At 37.1% G+C, this 26,535-nt stretch overlaps 2 protein-coding genes across 4 annotated transcripts in view; both read left to right on the forward strand.

Moving 5' to 3' along the window:
- Positions 1 to 14,221, forward strand: part of ddr2a (discoidin domain receptor tyrosine kinase 2a) — a 43,575-nt gene extending 29,354 nt beyond the window's left edge. Inside the window, exons 3-17 of one of the 3 annotated variants that reach the window (XM_053499404.1) lie at positions 1,484 to 1,586; positions 1,715 to 1,946; positions 2,984 to 3,131; positions 4,940 to 5,042; positions 6,726 to 6,909; positions 8,066 to 8,306; positions 9,074 to 9,139; positions 9,271 to 9,407; positions 9,501 to 9,714; positions 11,149 to 11,360; positions 11,509 to 11,636; positions 11,750 to 11,947; positions 13,027 to 13,261; positions 13,359 to 13,508; positions 13,718 to 14,221. In XM_053499404.1, coding sequence (XP_053355379.1) covers positions 1,484 to 1,586; positions 1,715 to 1,946; positions 2,984 to 3,131; positions 4,940 to 5,042; positions 6,726 to 6,909; positions 8,066 to 8,306; positions 9,074 to 9,139; positions 9,271 to 9,407; positions 9,501 to 9,714; positions 11,149 to 11,360; positions 11,509 to 11,636; positions 11,750 to 11,947; positions 13,027 to 13,261; positions 13,359 to 13,508; positions 13,718 to 13,849 — 2,483 coding nt within the window. In that variant the 3' untranslated portion in view covers positions 13,850 to 14,221. The remainder of the gene's footprint in view (positions 1 to 1,483; positions 1,587 to 1,714; positions 1,947 to 2,983; positions 3,132 to 4,939; positions 5,043 to 6,725; positions 6,910 to 8,065; positions 8,307 to 9,073; positions 9,140 to 9,270; positions 9,408 to 9,500; positions 9,715 to 11,148; positions 11,361 to 11,508; positions 11,637 to 11,749; positions 11,948 to 13,026; positions 13,262 to 13,358; positions 13,509 to 13,717) is intronic. The other 2 variants (XM_053499405.1, XM_053499406.1) reach the window with 2 other exon arrangements.
- A 3,604-nt stretch (positions 14,222 to 17,825) lies between these two features.
- Positions 17,826 to 26,210, forward strand: hsd17b7 (hydroxysteroid (17-beta) dehydrogenase 7). The gene is made up of 9 exons (XM_053499178.1): positions 17,826 to 17,898; positions 21,255 to 21,458; positions 21,538 to 21,630; positions 21,946 to 22,060; positions 22,934 to 23,128; positions 24,846 to 24,950; positions 25,039 to 25,095; positions 25,210 to 25,308; positions 25,488 to 26,210. Exons 1-9 carry the CDS (start codon positions 17,864 to 17,866, stop codon positions 25,593 to 25,595), a joined length of 1,011 nt encoding a protein of 336 aa, XP_053355153.1. The 5' UTR covers positions 17,826 to 17,863; the 3' UTR covers positions 25,596 to 26,210.
- The last annotated feature ends 325 nt before the right edge of the window (positions 26,211 to 26,535 follow it).

Consider the following 26,535-nt stretch of genomic DNA (forward strand, 5'->3'; position numbering starts at 1 on the left):
ATTCTAGTTGAGTAGCTAGCAACACATAACTTAGTTTGGTAAAATTTTATTTACTGTAGAACAGTGTTGCTGTTCTAGCTGAGTTGCTAGCAAGGCTTTTGCTAGGTAGCTAAATATTGATGTGTTGGCTAATGTTAGTTAGCTAGTTCAGAGCCTTATCTAGCAAACATAACTCAATTTGGTAAAATTTTATTTATGTACAGTGATTTTAACAATACATATATACTGTACATTGTCATATAAAGCAGAAATAAAGCATTTAAAAGCTTAATTTTTTTTGGTTACAGATATACATTTTAAAAATTAAGACATTGTTTTATAGCCTATGTATTTAATAAGACAGTTTTATTAGTTGGTCTCTACTGAGCAGGCCGGAAGCGGTGATGGGGAGCAAAACTCCCTGAGATGACATGAGGAAGAAACCTTAAGAGGAACCAGACTCAAAAGGAGACCCACTGTCATTTGGTGGTACCACATATCGTAGCCATGAATACATTCCCCTTATAACCTTAGGTGAAAGTACACTAGGATGGATGGAACAACTGTCAGTGTTATTCTGTTCATGTTTATGTCTGACATAAGCTACAAAACTAATTAGTTCTAACACAAGGCTGAATCCCAAATACCACTCCAAACACTGATCAAGGGCATTAATTGGTTTGTGGAACAAAGGAAATAGACACCCTACATAGTGCACAGGCTTTCTGTTTTGCACTATTTGGGATTCAACCCTGGAACAGTTTCGATTCATTGGACTGTCCATTACCTCCATGGTCTATTCTTCTTTTGTCTCCATAGTATGATAAAAATGTAAGACTACTTTCACCCCTACAGTATATATAACTGTGTGTTATATGGGGAAAATCTGTAATTTTACAACAGGAATTAGTTTTAGTTATCAACTGTTCACTAATGGAGACTTGGGTACAAATCTGTTCATCGCAAGAACTAAATAAAAAAAAAAAAATTTTATTTGTCACCTACTAGGTTAATGTTGCTTAGCCAGCTAATGACACTACTACCAGATAGCAAACTCAGCTACTGAAAAGTTGGTGTTTGAGCTAGGGTTACAAATATGAGCTAACAAATAATTATAAAGAAAAAAAAGCACTATCAACATGAACTACATTTATAGGATTAGAATTATTAATGCTAAAACATATCAACAAGTCAATGTAAATCACTTACAACCATAGTTACTGTATGAGAAATAATATGAATCAGTTAAAGTTTTTAGAGAAAGACCATGTTGATTGAACTGAATGAGTTGTAATATTATCTGAAATGCTGTTATAGACTTTTGTCTAGAACTGTTCAATAGCATTAACATTCTCAAGAAGCCTTGTCAAAATTACCTAGAATACCTTATGGTGCAATAGTTCCAGTTTTTTTTTTTTAATATGCAGTTTAGTGACATATCTGGATGATTGATTGCAACATGCAATTCCATCAGTATTTACATAAGGTCTTTATTTTCCCACAGGCGTGTGTCGATCCCCTTTGGGGATGTCTGGAAGACAGATCTTAGACGAAGACATTTCAGCTTCAAGTCAGTGGTCTGACTCAACAGCAGCAAAATATGGCAGGTAAGACTGTAAAATCTCAAATTCAAATCTTAACAATTCATCTTCATCCAAGAAGATTCTTTCCTGTATGGTACTTTGGCTTGCATTCCCTGATTCTCTCTCTGGATTTTGTTTTCCTGCTGTGGTAGACTGGACTCAGAGGAAGGGGATGGTGCGTGGTGTCCAGAGAGCACTATTGAACCAGAGAACATGAATGAGTTCTTGCAGGTTGACCTCCGCTCTCTGCACTTTATCACCCTGGTGGGCACTCAAGGGCGGCACGCGGGGGGCATCGGGAATGAGTTTGCCCAGACCTACAAGATCAAGTACAGCCGTGATGGCAGTCGCTGGATATCCTGGCGCAACCGGCAAGGAAAGGAAGTACGTGCCATGGACAGTGCACACATAGAGTTAATGCGCAAATTGTGCAGATTGATTTTCAAACATCAGAGCTGTGAGTGTTTTTATCCAGTAATCAGGGTCAGGGGTAGCTCAGCAGTTAAGGCGTTGGATTACAATCCAAAAGGTGTCAGATTCAAACCCTTAAACCTCAACTGTTCAGCTGTATAATGAGATAAAGAATGTAAGTCACTCCGGTTAAGGACATCTGCCGATTACTGAAATGTAAATGTACTCACTGCCCAATGCAGCACAACCTGCTGACAAAATGTAATGCTGGCTACAAGAAAAACATATAAGAACACCCAGAGCAACACAGTCTGCCATGAATAATGCCCAGGAGGCGAAGAGATGAAGGTTGTTGACCCAGCCTCCAAGCTCCCCAGATCCCAAGCCGATCAAACACCCATGGGATGCAGCAGACAAATAAGCCCAATCCACAAAGGTCCCGCCCTGCAACCGGCAGCACCCAACGGATCTGCCGATAATGTCCTAGTTCCTTTAGAAGTCTTTCCACAAGGTGCCATGGGGACGTGGCACAAAGGGAAACTAAAACCTAAGTGCTATTAATGTTAATGGTTTTTGAAATTGTTTCTGAATGGTGTATAAATACAACAGTATGAATAAAATAAAAGTTTATTGATAATGAATGTAGCCTGATAATTTGCTAATTATTTAAATCAAACTTAAATCTTGGCAGAATTATAGGACTGTAGTTAAGACCTCTAGTTTGATACTGTTAGAATATTTTCTTTACATCACATATAATATAAACCATAGTCCAAAAATATTACAACAAAACACAACATCGACTTCATATATACTGTACTGTACACACCCTTTCTTTCTTTTATTTCCTTAAGTTAACGTTGATGTACTTCTAAACTTGCTGCTGGTTTGTTTACATATTATGCACTTACGTGCCACAGCACCACACGCATCTTATGATAGGAGAGTTTTCCAGATAATGTTTATCTCATTATCAACTGCTGTGTTTTATGGAATGATCTGTGTTAAAGGTAATTGAGGGGAACAGGAATGCCTATGACATCGTGCTCAAGGACCTGGAGCCGCCCATCATCGCACGCTTTGTGCGCTTCATGCCCGTCATCGACCACTCCATGAACGTGTGTATGCGGGTAGAGCTCTATGGCTGCGAGTGGCTAGGTAATAACACTACAAGATGTTGATTCGGCTTCACCTAGTCATTAAAAGGCTCATTATATGTAATAGTCACAGAGCAGTGATCTGGTTCACTGCTGTACTTTCGCTGCTAAAGTTTAATAATTAAGCTCACAAACACAGACTCTGTTTATTTCTCTTGGCAACAATATCACAATGGATCTCACATCTCTCTCGTTCTAGTAGTTATAGTAGACTCTGCTATTGTAAATTATTAGATCATTTTTTGATAAAGATTCAACCTTTTGCCTTGTGCGGTGATCTTCCTGCCTGATGTAAATCCAATTCAATAATAATAATAATAATAATAATAATAATAATAATAATAATAATAATAATAAATAGTATTCTGTCTCTTTTCATCAAAACTCTTAGGATAGCAGATGCATCCCCATGCATACCACGAAACTTTATTCCCTTTCCCTTTATCCCCTTGAAATCCCCTTTCTTATATATATCTCATACTTTTCTATGGTTACTTCCTTATTGCAGTTTAGTGTTTAGCTCAAGGGTTCAAGTTGAGAATTATAAAAATGCTCCTCTTCATTGTTTCGCATTCAGAAAGCTGCATATTGAAAGAAGAAAAATTTATTTAAAAACTTTTAAACTGTTTAGTTTTTTAAAGTATCTGAACATTGTGTGTTAAGGCTCCGAGTTGCTGATTGGAAGGTCAGCGGTTCGAGCCTTAGCTCAGACATGTTGCCTCTGTTGGGCCTTTGAGCATTGCCCTTAACCCTGTCTGCTCCAGGGATGCCATAAAAATGGCTGACTTTGCACTCTGACTGCGGACTAAAGATGTGATATGCCAAGAATGAAGATTTTCACTGTGCAGTAATGTATATGTGATGAATAAAGGCTGAACCTAACTTATGTGTGGCATAGGTCATAATGTCTTGATCTGAGACAAAACTTCTTGTTTTTGGCCAACATATTTTAATAAAACAGGACTATTAAACACATATGGCAGACTCTAATAAAAGATCCATATTGACTTTTACTACCAAAAAGAAGCGACAATAAAAATAAAAAGTGTTTCACAATCACAAAAATAATATCCACGTTCACCACAGAGATATGCTTTGATGCTTTCACGTTTTTATTTCTTACCGTTAACTTGAATAAAAATAAAGCATTTTAGAATATAAAATTCATTACTTAAAACATAAAATTAAGCTTCAATATGTACTATTTTACATAATACATACTCTTGCAAACACCTTTATCAGACAAAAGAGGAATAATCAGTATTGTGCAAAAGTCTTGACCCCCTTCATTTCTTCATATTATGCTTACAAAGAGCCAGACTTTCTTGTATTTATATTGATGTCGGTATGAATAGTTCTTGTTGAATTACTTTGTCGTCTATTATTTTCACTCCAGTCCCTGTACCTGAGCCGTTTCAGAAGAATGATAAGCCACACATTGATCTATGAATTATTCAAGCATGAAAACCATATAATCTATGGTATGAAACAACCAGTTTTATATATAGTATCTTTAGACACTAAAGTCATGTGTTCCCATTTCCAATTTCCAATTTGTCCATAATTTAGTTTGATTTAATCTGAAATAAGTGGGCCTCGAGACTTGCACAGTACTGTAAATTTAATTTTGGGTTTAATCAACTCAGACTACATGGTTTATTTACTAAATTTGTTTCATTTTGTTTATTTTGCTTAATTTATATCTTTCATTTTCTCCAATAGCTCTGAATGTTCAATGTTCCTTAAATCTTTAAAAAAGTTTAGTTTTAAAATATTTACTTTCCATCATTGTCATCTGTTTATTTGCAGATGGCCTGGTGTCGTACAATGCTCCGCTCGGCCAAGAGATGATCCTCCATGATCAGGAGGTTTACCTCAATGACTCTGTGTACGACGGTGCCGTACTTTACAGGTTGGTTCAATAAAGTCTGACTCTAAATAGCAGCTTTGGGTTCAGGAAAGAATCGTGCAATGTTACTTCCTGCTTAATCTCGTTTAAACAGACTGTAATGCAATTGTCCATTTTGAGCTTGATGGCTTGTAACACTAACAGGAAGAACAGCTTGTCTCCAATTCAGAGCCTATAAACAATAAAGATATTCCAAGCCAGCATTTGTGTTTAATATGTGTGTGTGTGTGTGTGTGTGTGTGTGTGTGTGTGTGTGTTGCGGTTGCAGTCCTCCCACGCTAACTCTGAGTTGTCTGTGAGTTGGTTTACTGAAAGCTTAGGACAAAGGAAATTGGTTTTAATACACTTAGGATGAAGAGTCCCAGTGTTATTGGTTGCCATGGCTACAGCAAGACATCACAGAAATGATGAAGGTGGTTCATGGAAGGATTTGACTCATGTCTTCCTAAATAATGCTTTCCATGAGTGTGTGTGTTTCTAGAAGAGTGTCTTCCCGAATAATGACTTTCATGACAGTGTGTTTGCGTGTGTGTCTAAACAAGATACCAGTACGTACACCCAGCGTTGTCACGGTCATTAAACCGCTTAATGAAACACCTCGTTTTTGAGTGATGGTGACGGCCCTGGTGTTTATTACCAAAACCGTACTACCCCCTTGTGGCCAAACAGCTTGTCATATTTATCCATGAACTCACTGAACTGTACAGAACGGTTAATACTCTAATGATGACACACTCACACACTCATTCACACACTATGTTCAATTTAGGAGCGCCAGGTTCTTCTTTACATTTTACATAATGTCTTATTTTATTGTCTCAATACGTTTAGCTGTTTGATAAGTGGAAGGTGGCGTCTCGGCTGTTAGCCCTTTCACCTCGCACCTCCAAGTTTGACGGTTTCTCAGGGTACTTTGGTTCTCTAAAACAGTCTAAAGGATAATTAATGAATGTTTGATTAGTTCCCATAGTTGCCTGTTCCTGGTTCTGAAAAACTCTGTTATAATTAATCTACCTAGTAAAAAAGTTCTACGGGCAAATGTGTGTCATGGTGGGATTCAATAGCATGCACTTTGGTTACAGATTGAAGGTGCTTTGAAGCACATTGGATCTAAACGTTAGATTTAAACTGAAGGGTGGCATGGTGGCTTAGTGGTTAGCACTGTCGCCTCGCACATTCCAGGGTATGGGTTCGATTCCCAGCTCAGGGGCTGTGTGCATGAAGTTTGCGTTTTGTCCATGTGCTTGGTGCATTACTCCTGGAACCCCAGTCTCCTCCGACAGTCCAAAGACTTGCAGGTTTGGCTTACTGGTGTTCCTGGATTGCCCGTAGTGTGTGAATGAGAATTGAGCATCAAACTGCCAACCCAACCCTGTAAGTAACTGCCATAGGATGAACGGATATACCTGTATCAGGAGAGGGTGGCCAGTATCCGTCACTGGATGGCACACAGACTGACCAGTTTGTTTTGAGAAAGTCAGTAAAAGTCAGTTTTCTTTTTGCTTGTTACATGTGGAATCAGCCAGAGCTACTCATTTCTTCATCCCATAGTTGAAAACTTGGAAAAACATTTGGGATAGATTTGGGATAGATTTAAAAAAAATAAAAAATAAAAAAGTTCTGTCCTAAAATTACTGCATATATTTGCTGAACAGGATCTCTCTCTCTCTCTATCTCGCTCTGCAGTATGACAGAAGGGTTGGGTCAGTTAACGGACGGCATGTGTGGTCTGGACGATTTTACTCTCAGTCATGTCTACAACGTATGGCCTGGCTATGACTACGTGGGCTGGACCAACGAGAGCTTCCCCAATGGATACGTAGAGATCATGTTCGAGTTCGACCGGACACGCAACTTCACCACCATGAAGGTACCACCGTGAGACTGTGTCATATTTTCCAGTGTTTGTTTTATTTTTTTCCCAGTTAAACAGCTTTGGCTATAACTACAGTAAAAAAAATAAACAGTAAAAATAAACAGTAAAAAAATACAGTAAAATAACAGTAAAAATATAAATATTACACACAATGGGATGTAAACCTCCCTGCCTCTGTGACTGGACTTGAAAAGTACCAATGCACCAGTCATAGTGCATGTTATTCTCCAAACTAATCCTCATCACTATTAATAGTAACAATCAATAACTTTATTTATACACTAAGCAGCCATAACATTAAGACCACCCACCAAATATTGAGTAGGTCCCACATTTGCCACCCAAACAGAGATGCACTGTGTGTTCTGACACCTTTCTATCACAACCAGAATTCACCTTTTCATCAGTTTGATCTACGCTAGCTCTTCTACTGGATTGGACTACATGGGCTAGCCTTCACTCCACATGTGCATCAGTGAGCTTTGGTCTCCCATGACCCTGTTGCCAGTTCACTGGTTTTCCTTCCTCGGGACTCTTTTGGTATGTCCTGACCACTGCAGACCAGGATGTCCCACAATGTCACTTATTGATGCACAATGGGAGTAAATCTGGAAGAGCTGCTGTGGGTCAAATTGAGGAAAAAGTTAATCCTGGCTCAGAACTTATAGGTCATTACTGTTTCGGTGGCAAAGAAAGGATCAATATTACCCAAATAGGTGGGTGGTCATAATGTTACAGCTGATCAGTGTACAGTATTATGAAGCTCTTAACAGGGCAAGGGGTCGCCACAGCGGAATACCCAGTCCACACTACAACTTGGCACAGGTTTTACGCCAGATGCCCTTCCTGACACAACCCTCCCATTTTTATCCGGGCTTGGGACCGGCACTGCATCCAGTGGCTGGGGTTTGGGCACTGGCTGGGAATTGAACCCGGGCCTTTCACATGGCGGGCGAGCCACCAGTGCCCTCTAAGCTCTTAACAGGGTTGTAGTGTGGTAAAAAAAAAAAAAAAAAGTCCAAAAGAAATCTAGTTTAAGAGACGAAAATAGCAGGAAACAGACTGTAAGTGTTTTTAATCCAGTGATTTGCATATAACATGTCACATGTTAAAATAAAACGTCTTATGTCCTTCTCTCGTATTCCCTCAGGTGCACTGCAACAACATGTTCTCTCAGAGAGTAAAGGTCTTCCAGAAGGCGGTGTGTTATTTCCGCTCCGACGCGGATTGGGAGCCCACACCGGTGTCTTTTAGTCCCGTGATGGACGACGGCAACCCGAGCGCTCGCTTCGTTACCGTCAACCTCCACAACCACATGGCCAGTGCCATCAAGTGTCAGTATTACTTCTCTGACATGTGGATGATGTTCAGTGAGATCACCTTTCAGTCAGGTGAGCGTGGATCCTTTACTGTTTCTAATTACTAATAGCATTCAAGCCTTTAGCTTTGATTACGGCACACAGTGTGGTGGCCAGATCATGTGCGGAAATTCATCACGCTTCCAGAACCACTCTTTTACTATTTGTGTTCTTGACTACACCCGTGCCATCAGGGCACCATTGATCTCATAACTTGGTCATTAGCTTCAGTCGTCTTTTGTTGCAACATAGTGTTGCTGAGTCTAGACCTGATCAGCTGAAGCAACCCCAGATCATAACACTGCCTCCGGAGGACACTATGCATGATGGGTGCATCACTTTATCCTCTTCCCTTCCTACTCTGACACGCCCATCACTTTGGAATAGGTCCAAAGTCCAATCTTTATTCCTTCTAAAAAATTTAAACCTATTTTTTTTCTGATTAATCTCATAAGTGGTTTTCTTATAAACACACATCGGTTTAGCCCCAATCCTGATAGATCTAATCCCATTTCGTGTGTATGGAAATGTTCTTACTTTCACTATTCAACATAGCTATGGTATCTCCATTCTTGATTTTTTTTCCCGACCACATTTCTTCTACAAAGTTGATGGTTCCATTATTGTTTTTTAAATCCAGTACCAGTACTTTCAAGTCTCCTTAGTTTTCTTTTTTGCTTGATACAGCCCAATAATTTGGCCCTTCTAAAATAGCAACATTCTTTAGCCAGGCAGTGCATCATGCAATTGAACTATTCAATGCCCTAAAAAGATTTTCCATATTCACTTGATTTTTCCAGATACAGCAATGTACAACACAACGTTAGCTCCCCGCACGACCAGAGATCCACCCAACACAACATCAGGTTAGACCTCCTGCTTATCGCTTCCATAACCTTCCACTGAGTCTTTGTGTTCGGACCCAAACGAGTCAATAAACCATTAAAACTGTCTCTTAACACTAAAAGCTTCTTTTCACTTTGTATGCCCTCCTCAGGGGGCAACCCCGTTCACAAAGTAGATGACAGCAACACTCGAATTTTGATCGGCTGTTTGGTGGCCATCATCTTGATCTTGGTGGCCATCATTGTCATCATCCTCTGGAGACAGGTCTGGCAGAAGGTCCTGGAGAAGGTGAGATTAGCCGTAATTCTTGTTATAATTTTTTTTCAGTTCCTTTTTCATCATTCACCTGATTGTTACCGCTGTTCTGATTTATTAACCAAGGTCTCTAGGAGGATGCTTGACGATGAGCTAACTGCCAGTCTGTCGATCCAGAGTGAAGCCTTCAGCTGTAACAATAACCTGACCTCCTCAGGAGCCAGCGAGCAGGAGTCCAGCTCCACCTACGAGCGCATCTTCCCGCTCGGAGCAGATTACCAAGAGCCCTCACGCCTTGTCCGCAAGCTGCCCGACGTCTCGCAGGTCTCAGAGGACGCCGGTGAGTTCCACGTGCTCAAAGAATGATCTGTTTTTCATTTTTTATTTTGCGCTGCTCCTGTAGTGTATATGCTTCACTGTCATGGAGAAAATATTTCAACACATTTCTCTGTTCTAATAAAAAACTATGAAATGTTCCATATTTTACTTTTTCTTTAACAAGTGGACACAAGCCTCAGAGCTTCTCCATAGTGTGTGTATTAATACTCCAGCTGAAATATTAAAAAACTATCTCAGACTCTCTCTGTTTCACTCTTCCTCCGAACATACAGTTTTAGTGTCCATGTTAAATGAGCTACTCCTGAGCCACGCCCCTCAAGAGAACAACATAGATAAGCAACAAACCATAAGAGGGTACCTTCTTATATGAGGTCATATAAGGGGGAAAATCTAATTGGCTTGTTCAAAAAAGGAATAAAAAGAGGGATTTTTTTTCTCAAATTGTTTGTTTGTACGATCACACTGGAGTCTGATTAGAACATCTAAAAATGACTAAAAAGTGAATTTTGCATAATAGTTTTATTATTTTATATGTTTACATAATTTTTTATTTAAAAAGGACCAGCTATGAGCAGTCATAGTACCAATAGGTATCTTTTTTTTTAAAGCTATAAATATATATACAGTAGCTATTCCAAAACTATATACCACAAATTTAAAACGGCAACAATAAAAAAAAAAAAAGAAAAAAGTTGCATAAAAATCAAATATTGTTGATTCTCGAGTTATCCTTGGTAGAGAGCCGTAATGTGTGTAGTAAGAAGTTTATATTGAAATCAAACTTATCAGTATTCTAAAATGTTTGTTTTGTTCTGTAAATATATAATAAAAAACATCAATGGAATGATATTTAAGAACAATATTAAATACAGTACATAGTAAATGTGCCTCTGTTTAATAATTAACGTATTAATAATTTTTTTTATGGTTGTTTAAAATGATGCACATCAAAATAACCTTAATTTGGCCTGATTTTATTAAAATGACAATTTATAATAGCAAATTGAATGTAACATAAAATGAATTCAATATTTTAAAATATTGGAACTGCTGGATGGATGGTTATTTTATACTGTAAGCTGTTGAGTAAAGAATAAATAATGAATTATTATATATATATTATTACAAATCAAACATATAGTAGTCATGTTATAATAACTATCAAAGTCGTGTACAATGTATCTAATAGAAATGGATTTGAATGCTTGATACTTTCTAGTTTATCATTATAGTCTTTTTCATTTGCTTAGAGTTTTTAGATTCATGGCTCAGGGGTAGCTCAGTGGTTAAGGCTTAGTCTAAAATGGTTAAGGCTGAAGACTATGGTTCAGAAAGTCCCAGGTTCAAATTCCATGACCCCAAGTTTGCCACTATTGGGACCTTTGTTTGAGGTCTGTATTTTAAATAGTTAACACGTCATGTTATGTTTATACAGCAGTCAAGTGCCCTCAGTCCAACACTCAAGAAGGAGTTCCCCATTACGCCGAGGCCGACATCGTTAATCTGCAAGGAGTAACCGGGGGGAACACGTACGCCGTGCCCGCTGTCACTATGGACCTGCTATCAGGAAAAGACATCCCTATAGAAGAATTCCCCCGAAAGCTGCTCACATTCAAGGAGAAGCTTGGAGAGGGTCAGTTTGGAGAGGTCAGTTCCAGGAGCCTGGGTGATTCCAGATAAATCTTCTGTCAGTGTGTGTAACACTTTCTATTGAAGGAAACATGTGTTTTTAGAATAAAGAAATGTTCACAATGACGCTTCTTCAGTAAACATAATCAACACCAAACTGTGACAGGTGCACCTTTGTGAAGCAGAAGACATGGAGGAGTTCATGGATAAAGACTTCTCATTCGATGTCAGTGAGAATCAGACAGTACTTGTGGCCGTGAAAATGTTACGAGCCGATGCAAATAAAAACGCCAGGTAAGAAGCATGCAAGTTCTTGATAAATATTTTCATCTAGAGCTCATTCATCTGTCATGGGTGAATTGCTGTCGTGATTGATTACACAATTTTTTTCATCTTGTCCATAACAGAAACGACTTTTTAAAAGAGATAAAAATAATGTCGCGGTTGAAAGATCCCAACATCATACGGCTTCTGGGGGTGTGCATGAGCTCGGATCCCCTGTGCATGATCACTGAGTACATGGAGAATGGAGACCTCAACCAGTTCCTGTCGCGCCATGAGGCAGAGGGCATGATCGCTCTTCTGAGCAACGCACCTACAGTCAGGTACGGGACAAGTCGGCGTTCAGCTTTTACTGCGGAATCGATAGTGTTTTACACACACTACACACACAGAAAATACAATCGCAATCAGAAAAGAATGACATGACTCATGTATGTCATGTACATGTGTTATTTTTAGACATGAAGTGAATCTTACATGAACTCCATTTTTTTTTAAATATGAATAATTTTTATGTGTGATTTCTATACGATTCATTTATTTTTACAGCTAATTCTTTTTTTCATGCAATTTATATAAACGATTCACTAATTATTGCACATGATTCATTTTTAATGTTTAGTTTAGATTTGTTTTATGGGTGATTTTTTTACACAATTAATACATTTTTACATGCTTTTTAAAAATATATATATTAATTCATTATTATACATTATTATACATTACACTATACATTTTTGTGCACAATTCACTTGTTTACATTTTTAATTCTTCTTTAAATATATTAAAACATTTGGATTCCTTTGCATCAGAAAACATCTGAATCTTTTGTTTTTACAGTTTTACATGTTTTACACAATTTATTTAAACGACTCATGTAGTTTTACAAATGATTTATTTATTTCCACACACAATTCATTGAGGTTTTTTTCTATATATATTTAAATTATTCTTTTATTTTTTATACATAATTTATACATATATTTAGTTTTTTTAAAACAGGATTTGGGCTTTTTTCATGTGTGATTTATACATGATTAATTTCTTTTTACACAACTGATTTATTTTCATGTGTCATGTTTTATACATGATATAATTTTTTCATCTGTACTTTAAATACAAGATTTTTATTTTTTATGTGTAATGATTCATTTATTTTGAAATGTGTTTTAATTATTTCTTAACATAATAAACTTAATTTTACACATAATTCATTATAATGTATGTATGATGTTTAGCATATTTCTTGTGCGATCCATTTTTTACTCATAATTTATTTGTAAGTGTTTTATTACATCTGTAATGTGTGTGTATATATATATATATATATTTTTTTTTTTTTTTTTTTTTTTTAAACAAGGCCACACTCGTACTAACTCTGTATTATCAACCTTGACTTCAGTTACAGTAACCTGCAGCACATGGCCACCCAGATCGCCTCGGGAATGAAGTACCTCTCGTCACTTAACTTTGTGCACCGAGACCTCGCCACCCGAAACTGCCTGGTGGGGAAGAACTACACCATCAAGATCGCTGACTTTGGCATGAGCAGGAACCTGTACAGCGGAGATTACTATCGCATCCAGGGCCGAGCCGTGCTCCCCATCCGCTGGATGTCTTGGGAGAGCATCCTCCTGGTGAGGCCGTCAATAGAAATCAGTTTTGTCTTCGAGAACGAAGCCATAATCGCTATAGACTAAAAGGTAATGAGCTGCTTTAATATGTTTTCATCAGGGTAAATTTACCACCGCCAGTGACGTCTGGGCGTTCGGTGTGACTCTCTGGGAGACTCTGACGTTCTGTAAGGAGCAGCCATACTCACAGCTCTCAGATGAGCAGGTCATCGAGAACACGGGCGAGTTTTTCCGGGACCAGAGGCGACAGGTACAGTAGATACCAATAACAAGCCTCAACAAACTATAATTACCAAAGTTAAACACTAAGGGTCATTGGGAGTGGTAGCTCAGGCGGCTATGGCTCTAGGTTGTTGGTGTGGGGATCTGATGATCGGGGTTTGAGCCAGCCCAAACGTCACGTTAAATCCTGATTAAACATTTAATCTGTAACACTCACGAGTTCACTCTCGTTCTCAGATCTACTTGCCGCAGCCAGCCCTGTGTCCTGACCCCGTCTACAAGCTCATGCTGAGTTGCTGGCACAGGAACGCCAAAGAGAGACCGTCTTTCCATGAGATCCATCGAATACTGCTGGAGAATACACCTTAATGTGTGCTAGAGACGCTTTAGTGTGCCAGCAAAACACACATACACACACACACAAACACAAACACATGCTGCGTATATTTAAAGGTAAATATATATTGCCATATTAAATCTACCTACACGTTGCATAAGGTAGATGATTATGAGGCTAAAATGTAGCAGTGAGTTCAGGCACTTTTTAATTTTTTTTACTTTGGTATTGCCATTTGTTAATTCCTTGGTCAAATAAAGCTCAAAAGTATATAATCGTTAAATTAAATTAATTTAGAATAATCAAATAGAAGATATCCCCGATATGTTAAATCAGAAGACAGCTTGAATGTAAATAAATATTTGTGTTTCTTGTCCTAAAATTTCTCCATTTTTTTTTTTTTTTTTTTTGCTTTTTAATGTCACATCGATTAAGTACGGAAGAGGATTAGGGCCACTATTAAAAATATTGAAGTTCTAATTTTTTTTCTTAAAATTCAGATTTTTTTTTCCTCTTTTTAAAAATCTGAGGTTTTTGTTTGTTTGTTTGTTTGTTTTTTTATGGTGGTCCAATTGCTTTTTCATAATTAAAGGAAAATAAAACTTTCACTTGTTAAAGTTTTGTTAAACTTAATAACCACTTTCAAAAAAGTGGGTAAAACCCAAGTATGCATGGACTTGTTATGATTTTTAAAAAATTCTAGAGTTAATGTTATTATTTTTGCTTAGTTAATTTTTATTAAATGTTAATTAAATATGTGGCTTTGCTTAAACTTTAAAGCTGAACCTATTGTGCTCATATCTGTATGTATTTCACTTCGGTTTTTAATTCTAACGTGTGAAGTAATAGTAGTTTTTTTGTGTGAAGTAGGATGATGATAATGATAATGACGATGATGATGGTGATGATGATGGTGCGTATTGTCAAATGCCAATTCAAGGCCATTCATTTCACTTTGCTTTTTAATGCTGTCTTTTCACCACATATATCTATTCTTTTTTTGGTTAACTTTTTTATACAGTATGTTTTGTATTTAGTTATTTTGTAATAAATATGCAAACCATTCATAGCAAAAAAAGTTTATATAAGAAAAATATAAGCTATGATTTACTTTTATGTTAATTTGAATTTATTAGTATATATTTGCTCTACACAATGTATAAATAATAAGTGCTTGTAAATAACTGAAATTGCAAAGGCTGTTCGGGTGAATACTGGATTTGTAAAGTAGACGTGGGAAACGGTGATGGCTTTGATTGAGTTGCTGTAATACGGGACACGGGATGTGAGATGGGATGCCAAAAGCGCTGCACATGCAAAGTTCAAAGTTTGTTTACTGTTTTTATTAAACAGTGATGGTTTAGATTTGGATGTAATTAATATAAAATGTAATGTTAGTGTGTATTGCTCAGTGTATGATGTGGTTTGTGCCGTAAGTTGGTTTTCGATGGCCTTCAGTCTGGTCACTTTCGAGTTTTTTGTGGTGTCAGTGAAAGGGTTGATGTAGAGATTTAAGAATAACTGGGACCAGTTCTCTCTCCTTGTCTTTTATGATAAACTTCCTGTTTCTTATTTAACTCTGCCCCACCTAGTGTTGGGTAAGTGCTAGTGTCATGTCTCTCTGTGTCCATGTATGTCTGATGTTATGATTAATTATTACTTTAATATGTTATTATGTATGTCTCCTGCTTTCCCCAAATGAAAATAAATAAAAATGAACACAGCATATAATATCGGCATGAAATATCTTTTCTCTGTCTACGATTTCACATCAGTGCTGTTTTTATTTGAGGTTATTTTACTTTTATTTTATTTTATTTCTGTCCACCACATCTTCCTTTGTCCTGCCAACATCCTGCATGTCCTCCCTCACCACTTCACTTGGCCTTCCTCTTCTCCTATTTCTGCCTGGCAGCTTCATCTCTAACATACATTCATTTATTCATTCATTTATGGCGCTTGGCAGATGCTCTTATCCAGAGTGATTATACATCTGAGCAGTTGAGGGTTAAGGGCCTTGCTCAAGGGCCCAACAGTGGCAACTTGGTGGTGCTGGAGTTTAAACCTGGGACCTTTCAGACCGTAGTCCAATGCTGCTACCCCTGCTGCCCTGCTAACATTCCCCCCCGATATACCCCTCATCCCTTCTCCAAACCACCCTATCTTTGTCCCCTACATTGTCCCTCTATTCAATTAAATTCAATTAAATTTTATGTGTATAGGAGGCTCAGGTAGACTTTAGGAAACTCCAGTCCTGAACTATTGAGCAACTGAGGTCACAAGTCCTCAGAGACGGCTGTCTGCATCAGTCAAGGACAGGATTGTCTTCGTGGAAAAGTGGAACCGTCCCCAGTCATCACACGCATCCCAGGCAGACCACATGGGGCATCCATGTGACAAGATCAGAAGCAGGACACCAGGACGAGTCAGACAGCTCCAGGGGGCAGAGGGGTTCTGGGGGTCCTCCAATATCCTCGTTCCTAATCCTATCCATTCTTGTCACTCCCAAAGCCAATCGCAGCATCTTCAGCTCTGCCACCTCCAGCTCTCCTTCCTGTCTTTTTGTCAGCCACAAAGTCTGTAAACTGTCCCTTTCTTTCTTGCCAGTACCACCCTGCCTGTACGCTCGTCTTCACTTCTCTACCACACTCCCTATTGCTTTGCACAGTTGACCCTAGATATTTAAACTTCTCTACCTTCCCTACCTCTACTCCTTATTAAAAAAAACTCGCTCTCATTTACACACATGTACTCTGTATTGCTCCTACTGATCCTCATGCTTCTTCTCTTCAGTGCATTCCTCCATCGCTCCAGACTCCTCTCAACCTGCTCACTATTCTCGTTGCTGATCACAGTGTTATCCGCAAACATCATAGTACATGGGAACTCTTGTCTAGCATCATCCGTCAGCCTAGAAGCCTAGCGCATTCACACCTTCACCTTAAACCAGATGTCGTACCTAAAGCTCAGCTCACCTCACCGCTGTAGCACTGTACTGTACATATCTAAAGATAAAGCAATAAGATAAAGAGACATTATTGTCATTGTAGTAATACAATGAAATTTGTTTGGTAGCTCTCAAAGACTATCAAACAAACTTGCAGCACCTTTACGCAGCACTATACTGTACCATTCCTGATTTCATCATGCAAATATCTATATTCACTTTTTTTTTTATTGACGCTACATAATTTTATAGTCACTTTAAAAATCAAAAGGATTTTTTTTACACTGTATACCATTGACCTGTTTTTTCTCTCTCTGTCAATAATTTCACAGTGTGTGTATGTGTACTTATTTTAATATTTATTTTTATTTTCTCTTACTGATTTACCTAGATCTTTTCTTTATAACATGTTAAACAAAATTTATATGCACATATTAAACCTAAATGTTCATGTTTATTGTGTTTTTTTATCTATACTGGCAAGATTTTCCATACATTGTTCATTATTGTTATTATTAATATTATTACTATTATTCAAATTCAATTCAATTTATTTGTCACATACATAGTTAAACACAGTATGATATGAAGTGAAATGGTGTTATGACTGCTGATGACCTCAAGATTTAAAAGGATTACAGTGCGAAAATAAGGAAATAAGAGAAATTAGGAATATAAGAAATATGTAAATAAACTATAGATGTAAAGTACTTTTAAATTCACATAATGTACAAGATATAGAAACTATGAAAATAAAATACTTGAATAAAATAGTAGAAAAAAACTAGACATGGTCTAGTTGTGGTAGGTTTGGTATTGAACAGCAGTGGACTGTGTGTAAGCCCTGACCTCTCCCTCCGCACTCTGATCATCAACACTCATATCAAATTACAGCTCGCGCTCACTGCTCGGCTGACAGCAGCCTCGACGCGATTGGCCGACAGCGCGGTTACGTCAGGGGATGGCTCGATCTTATTGGTCGATAATGTTATGACATCCAATCACACCATTGAGGCGGTGCGAATACCGGAAGTACAAACCAGGTGTCTGGACCCTGTGAGGCCAGTGTGAGCTGAGACTGGTTGAGTGAGTGCTCAGGATGGGGAGAGTTGTCCTGGTGACAGGGGCTAACAGGTAACTATAAAAACATTATCATTAGATATTACAATTATTATAACTGTATTAGAATTAGAATTTTATATATATATATATATATATATATATATATAGCAATAGAACATGTAAGAGATTAATGCATTTGTTTTTTATTGTTATTATTATTTTACATTTAATAATTGCTTGTTAACACTAATGGCAATTTAGAGAAAAATCATACCTATTTACTAATGTCTAAATCAATCAATTATTAAATGTTATAATTTTTAGTGTCCAGTTTTTTGAACATTATGATTATAAAATGTGTAACCCCAATGATGGACTCAAAAACTTAGCATAAAATTGAAAATAAATTATGACTATTATATATATATATATATATATATATATATATATATACAGTGGTGTGAAAAACTATTTGCCCCCTTCCTGATTTCTTATTCTTTTGCATGTTTGTCACACTTAAATGTTTCTGCTCATCAAAAACCGTTAACTATTAGTCAAAGATAACATAATTGAACACAAAATGCAGTTTTTAAATGAAGATTATGTTATTAAGTGAGAAAAAAAACTCCAAATCTACATGGCCCTGTGTGAAAAAGTAATTGCCCCCCTTGTTAAAAAATAACTTAACTGTGGTTTATCACAGTTAAAAGTTCAATTTCTGTAGTCACCCCCAGGCCTGATTACTGCCACACCTGTTTCAATCAAAAAATCACTTAAATAGGAGCTACCTGACACAGAGAAGTAGACCAAAAGCACCTCAAAAGCTAGACATTATGCCAAGATCCAAAGAAATTCAGAAAAAAATGAGAACAAAAGTAATTGAGATCTATCAGGCTGGTAAAGGTTATAAAGCCATTTCCAAAGCCTTGGGACTCCAGCGAACCACAGTGAGAGCCATTATCCACAAATGGCAAAAACATGGAACAGTGGTGAACCTTCCCAGGAGTGGCCAGCCGACCAAAATTACCCCAAGAGCGCAGAGACAACTCATCCGAGAGGCCACAAAAGACCCCAGGACAACAACTAAAGAACTGCAGGCCTCACTTGCCTCAATTAAGGTCAGTGTTCACGACTCCACCATAAGAAAGAGACTGGGCAAAAACGGCCTGCATGGCAGATTTCCAAGGCGCAAACCACTTAAGCAAAAAGAACATCAAGGCTCGTCTCAATTTTGCTAAAAAACATCTCAATGATTGCCAAGACTTTTGGGAAAATACCTTGTGGACCGACGAGACAAAAGTTGAACTTTTTGGAAGGTGCGTGTCCCGTTACATCTGGCGTAAAAGTAACACAGCATTTCAGAAAAAGAACATCATACCAACAGTAAAATATGGTGGTGGTAGTGTGATGGTCTGGGGTTGTTTTGCTGCTTCAGGACCTGGATGGCTTGCTGTGATAGATGGAACCATGAATTCTACTGTCTACCAAAAAATCCTGAAGGAGAATGTCCGGCCATCTGTTCGTCAACTCAAGCTGAAGCGATCTTGGGTGCTGCAGCAGGACAATGACCCAAAACACACCAGCAAATCCACCTCTGAATGGCTGAAGAAAAACAAAATGAAGACTTTGGAGTGGCCCAGTCAAAGTCCTGACCTGAATCCTATTGAGATGTTGTGGCATGACCTTAAAAAGGCGGTTCATGCTAGAAAACCCTCAAATAAAGCTGAATTACAACAATTCTGCAAAGATGAGTGGGCCAAAATTCCTCCAGAGCGCTGTAAAAGACTCGTTGCAAGTTATCGCAAACACTTGATTGCAGTTATTGCTGCTAAGGGTGGCCCAATCAGTTATTAGGTTCAGGGGGCAATTACTTTTTCACACAGGGCCATGTAAGTTTGGATTTTTTTTCTCCCTAAATAATAAAAACCATCATTTAAAAACTGCATTTTGTGTTTACTTGTGTTATCTTTGACTAATAGTTAAATGTGTTTGATGATCAGAAACATTTTGTGTGACAAACATGCAAAAGAATAAGAAATCAGGAAGGGGGCAAATAGTTTTTCACACCACTGTATGTGTGTGTGTGTGTGTAAATGTGTGTGTAATATGTGTGTGATTTATTTATTACTAGTTTAAATTTTTTATTTAATATACTAAAGCAAACCTTGCACTGATTTATTATTTTATTTTTATTATTATATGAAGTAATAAAAATTGTAATTACACTACTTGTATCATAAACTAATTGTTTTATAATCGTTAAAATAATTTTAAATATAATTTTAGAGCATGTATGTGTTAACTTTAAACTGCATTTATTTATTTAGTTATTAAATAGTACTTATTTACTTTTATAATATAATATAATATAATATAATATAATATAATATAATATAATGTAATGTAATGTAAATTTTACCACTACAGGATATGGGAATGATGTAATAAAATGTTTAACCTTTTAAAAAAAAATAAAAAATGTTTGTCGTAAAAACAAACTAAAACAACCATAAAAACATGATCATGTAATTTTATGCTATTTCTTTATACCCCCCCTTTTCATGTTTGTATAGTGGGATAAAATGAACTAAAATTCAGTTAATCATATATTTTTTTTTTTTAATGTCTAAAATGCTCTTGGTTTTAAGAGCTACTGTGGTAAAGGAAACCTTTCATTAATTTCATTATTTAATAAATAAATAACGCACAATTATTTCTAACTATTACTTTTAACTATGTAATTATTTCTACATGGCTTTAGCCTTTGTCTATAGTATGTATCTGAAATACACTTCCTGGACATAAAAAATGATTTAAACATGCAAACACTGAAGAGTCTGTCACTGGATAATTACTGCAGTGATTAATACTGGATATATAACGAAGGGAAGCACATGAATCGATACATCTATCATGCATAGTGTCCACTGTAGAAGCCTCTGGAGACAGGGTTATGATCTAAGGTTGCTTCAGTTGGTCAGGTCTAGACTTAGCAACGTCATGTGGCAATAAAATGAAGTCAGCTGATGACTTGAATACATTGAATGGCCAGATTATCACGTGTTGAGTTTTGTTTGTTTTTCATCAGGCTTAAATTCTAAACCTTTCTCCCGAATTATTTTCACACATTAATTGGCCACCACAGAGTCCTGAAATTAAACCCATTTAAGATCTTTAGGATAGTGCTAGACTTTATGGAGTTATTCGACTCCCTTCATCAAGACAAGCTTAAACATAGATTAGTTAATGGAAATAAATCTTGTTGCATAAGGTTGTTGAAACATGACAAATATATGTCTTAATCATAGCTACAGGTGGTCCTAGTTTGCATATTTTTAGGGGCTAGCTTTTTAATATTTGTGATGACATTAAACGTTTTTTAAAGCATCACGTGTATTACATGTGTGTGTGTGTGTTTGTGTGTAAAGTGGAATAGGCCTGGCCCTGTGTGAGCGCCTCCTGAGCGACGATGTTCAGCTGCAGCTCTGTCTGGCCTGCAGGAATGAGCAGAGGGCTGCGGCGGCCCGTCAGTCCTTACTCGTCTCTCATCCTGAAGCTCGTGTTTCTCTGGTTCGGCTAGATGTGGGCAGTATGAGCTCTGTCCTCAGAGCTGCCGAGGAGATCAGACAGAGGTGGTACAAGTTGTTATCGTTTGTATAATCAGTAAAATTGATTGGTTACTAATTCTGGTCTTTTTTTGTTTTGGAACAGATACAACAGGCTTGATTATATCTACCTTAATGCTGGGATCATGCCTAGTCCACAGGTGGATTTTAAGGCTCTCTATAAAGGCTTGTTTTCCAGGTACAGAGCCTTTTCTCTGTATACTTTGATCACTGCGATAGAGAAGCATTATGTTGATTATGTTAATTCCATAATTTAATTAGATTGTTGCATGCTATGATTGCCTTAAAATTTTACAATATACTAAGAAAAACTCTCTGGGCATGCGATTGTAGGAAAATAATCAAAAACAAGGTGGTGTAAAAAAAAAAAAAAGGTCATGATGTACTGTAACAAAAAATACATGTTAAATCAATCAATGCTACTGTTATAGAAGATTAACACTTATCTGCCTAAAACCTTTCTAATTATTTTATGATCGTGATTTGCCCACAGTAAGGCTGTCCACATGTTTTCTACGGGAGAAGGTCTCCTGACGCAGAAAGACACTGTCACATCTGATGGCCTACAGCAAGTGTTTGCTACCAACCTGTTTGGCCACTTCTTCCTGGTGAGTAGTCTTCAGTAGATTAGAGATTTAACCTTATTGGTTTTGTCATATTTGTCATACAATTAAATTGACTGACTGACTTTTTCATGCACTGGGGTGTTCAAGTCAAACCGGGACTTTTGATTCTCTCTATATAACTCCCAGCTGAGTCCCTGTCATGTGCAAGTGGTGTTGGTGAATAATTGTGTGTACAGCTCCCACAGACAGACATGTCTCTTTCTCAAGATTTTGGGGAAAAGTGTTAAGCACTAAAACAACTTCAACCTAAAAAAACAATCCTTCTGCTGGACTCGCTGGATAAGCGCTTATCCTTTATTATTCTCACCTTCGTCCTCCTTTTGTCCAACTGTTCATTCTGGTTGAGGCAGAGTTACATATCTGCTTCCCTCCAGATGGTGATAAAGATACTTTGGCTCAGGTGAGCATTAAAGTTGCAGTAGATTCAGCGGGACAGCCTGTGGGGCAGAAGTGTTGGTTTTCCTCTAAAGCATGAGTGCACGACCATGAGGGTTTATGTTTTTTGCCTTATGTCTTTCCTTTTTTTGTACATTTACATTTATGGCATTTGGCAGATGCTATTACATTTTATCACTTTATACATATGAGCCACTGAGGTTAAGGGCCTTGCTCAGGTTAAGGGTTGAGGTTAAGTGCCCTAGGTGGTGCACTAATTTCCTGTGTGCTTCCCTTTTCTTAAGAGAAAGAGTAGACATGGTTCTGACGTATTGGCCCATAAGTGCATGAAAAAAGTTTAATGTTGATAAAATTATTTATACATTGAAAAATAACCTATATAACAAACTCAATCACTATTGGTTCCTGTTTAGGACTGTTCATGTTTGTGTTGGACAAAAGTTCTCTCTGTCATTGTAGGTTCGGGAATTGGAGCCCCTCTTATGCCAACCAGGCCACAGCTCTCTGGTGGTCTGGACCTCGTCTAGCAACGCACGCCGCTCAGCTTTCAGTCTTGAAGACCTACAGCACAAGCAAGGCTTAGAACCCTACAGCTCCTCTAAATACGCGTCTGACCTTCTCAGCCTGGCCCTGAACCGCCATTATAACAGCCAGGTGAATGAAGTGCGATGAGTCAGATTCGACAAAGTCATTTCATGGAGGCTTTTAGTTCTTGATCCAGTTCACCATGGATGTTGTTATTTTGCTGTTTTCGAATGTCCAGACATAAAGTCAACATATCCACATGTCTAACAACTAATAACTATAGGAATAAAAACAGATTTAAGGTTAATTTTAAGGAATCTGGTAATGGAGAAATTTCTGTGTGACTCAGACAGTAATCATATTGCCTAAAATATTGTTACAATACATTTCCTGTGTTAAGTCAGTTAGGGTGTCTACCTTTCAAATTTCTTAAAGTGATTCTTTCAAAATAATAAGATAGATTTATTTACTATGTCATATTTTTTGTTGGTCAAAATTTAACATGTTCATTAGTGCTGCAAATTTATTTTTTCTTAACCATTAAATACTTTTAATATTATAAAGTAAAATATAATATACAGTTATTTAATATTATTTATATAATATACAATTATTTAATATTGTTCATATTTTAATATTATGTAATAAAAAAAAGCTTAAGTTTTATTTAAACTTTTCTAGACAAATTGATCATGTAAGAAAAATAAATAAAGCCCAAATAAATTAATAAAAAATTAATTTTGATTAATACTCTTATTTTTTTTAATACTCTTTATTCAAAAAACCAGGCAGCTAATAAGTTCCGTACTTCGCATTGCCAGGACTGAAAGTGCTCCCCCTTGTGGTGCACAATTAAATAGATATGAGAACATAAGGCAAAACAAATTCTATCAGTTTTATTAACAGCAATTAATTAGTCAATGACAAATTTAATCGTTAACATCCCTTATGTTGGTTCTTAATGGTGTAGATCATTAATTTGCCCTAACTTGAATCAGACTCTTGGGGGAGACTTCTACAAGCTTCCCACAATGGTTTGCTGAGCTCCTTCCTCCTGAGACAGAACAACATCGTTTATTTAGGTATTTGGGTCTCTTTGCTAAAACACACTTTTACATACTCTCACAAATTTTTAAAGCATTCTAGTCAGGCCTTACTGATTATTAAAAGAAAATTGGACATTTTCTTACTTGTAAAATCTAGCTACAACCAAGTTTCTGGCTGATTCCTGTGTAACTTTGGGTGATGATGCTGCCACATGCATGCTTCAAAGATCATTATTTGGATTAAAAGCTTTGACGCATTTTCCTCCTTAAGTAGTGCTGATTGTCTGAACAGTTACATTTTGTTTAGTTTGACTAGAGAGCATTTCCACCCAAACCCTAGTGATCTTCTGCAAGCTTTGGTCTGTTTTCAGTCATGACGTAATGTCTACCTCCATGTGAGACACCCTTTCAGGCCACGCCGATGTCGTAGTGAATACGGAATGTGCTGGAAATGCTGCGTATACCATTACTTTTAAAACAATTTTTTTTTCCCACTGATGAGGGGATTCTCTGTCCTAAAAATACTGCTATCTTTAAAAAAAAAAGACGTTTACTGCTGATTAAACTCAATCTCAGCTGATCATTCAGTTCATTGTTCATGAAGTACTACAGAATAAATAACCGGCACCAAGGTCCCCTGATTGTCTGTTGTACAGATGCAACAACAGCACAATCATCCCGTGGTGAACAGGCTCAAGTCTCCTGGTAGTAAAACCGTCACACTTCGCTCACGTTGTTCCCCACTGACACGACCTGCCGTCCCTAACAACTGACTAAGACTGAGATTTTCTGTCCTCCAGGGTCTGTACTCATCAGTGATCTGCCCTGGATTGGTGATGACTAACCTTACATATGGCATCCTACCCTCCTTCTTCTGGACCCTTATCATGCCTATAATGTGGCTGGTAAGCTTATGCGATATCTTTATGTAAACGGTCACTGTGTTGATTCATTTCCTCTAACGGCATGTTTAACCTCCTTCCTTCTCATCAGATAAGAATCTTCACCAATACCTTCACCCTCACACCTAATAACGGAGCCGAGGCTTTGGTATGTGAGACACACGAAAAACAGCTTCGTCTATATTTATAGTTTGACTTACGAGGCTCTTTGAGTTTCCCATAAAGGTCCGTGCTCACGTATCATGTGCGCTTTGTATCGCAGTTTTGGCTGTTCAAGCAGAAACCGGAGTCGCTGGATCCAACGGTCAAATACCACAGCTTAACCTCGGGACTGGGAGACAAATACACACAGCCTCGCAAGGTCAGATCTGTGGGTCCTGTATCGGATCCTTCATCATCTACACCGTCACACCTGCTACGTTACAGTTTAAAAACAAGGAATGTCATTATTACAGGACCGAATTGAAGGAAAGGCTTTAGGGTTTATTCTTACATCTGTCGCAATTTCATCAAATGTTATTTTTGCTCATGTATTTTCAGATGGATATCGATGACAGTATGTCCGCAGCACTCTACAAGAAACTTCTAGAAATGGAAAAAACTGTGAGAAAGAAACTGAGAGATGAAGATGTCGAACATGCAAAATGAATAAACCAAGTATAAAGTGTTAAAGCTTTTACATTAACATACCTCTAGTATGTGTGTATACGGTACAGGAAAAGAAAAATGGTATGATGTATATTTTATTAATATAAAATTAATAACATCATCATATTCTTATTATAATATTATCATATATATATATATATATATATAATGTATAGCAATAAATTTTGTATTTAAATATTTAGACAAGTTTTTCTTTTCCTGAAGTGTGTACACAATTTTTGGCTGACTCTACACACACACATACACACACACACACACACACATACACACATGTATATTGATAACACTTAGGTGCTGATGTAACTTGTATTGCAATTCTGTTCATATCACATTTTACCTAAATATCCTGATATTTTGGATTTTGTCACAATAAAAAAAAAGTCAGTAAATGATTTGCTATATATTTATTTCAAATATCGACTTTGAAGTCGATCCATGAATTGCGACACTAAAGAATTTTGATGCATAAATGAATCCCCCATCTCTAGTTATTACTATGCATAAAAATATGTCGTGTACATGTGTGCCTTATGTGGTTTCTTTTTAACCATTTCACAAAAAAAATTCTGAAAATAAAATATTTTTTTAAATCCATGTACCTCCTTTCTATTATTTGCTGGAGTACAGTGACTTTATTACAGTAATATTAAACATAATGATACATTATATATATCCAGAATTCAACTGACAACCTTTTGCCCAGATTAAGTACAGTACTGTATATAGAATATGTAAAGCATTTCAAGGCTTACATTCTGGATTTTTTGCACAAAATCAGTTTCTCATTGTAAATCATAATTTACTTATGACTGTATTTCTCTCTGTTCATACTTTTTTATGATTTCTAACATTATAGACCATCATATTGAATATGAATTAGTCTGATAATCGTGTAATTGTTAGTCAGGTTTAAGTCGCC

Source organism: Clarias gariepinus, chromosome 6 (genome assembly GCF_024256425.1).
Source record: "Clarias gariepinus isolate MV-2021 ecotype Netherlands chromosome 6, CGAR_prim_01v2, whole genome shotgun sequence".
NCBI lineage: Eukaryota > Metazoa > Chordata > Actinopteri > Siluriformes > Clariidae > Clarias > Clarias gariepinus.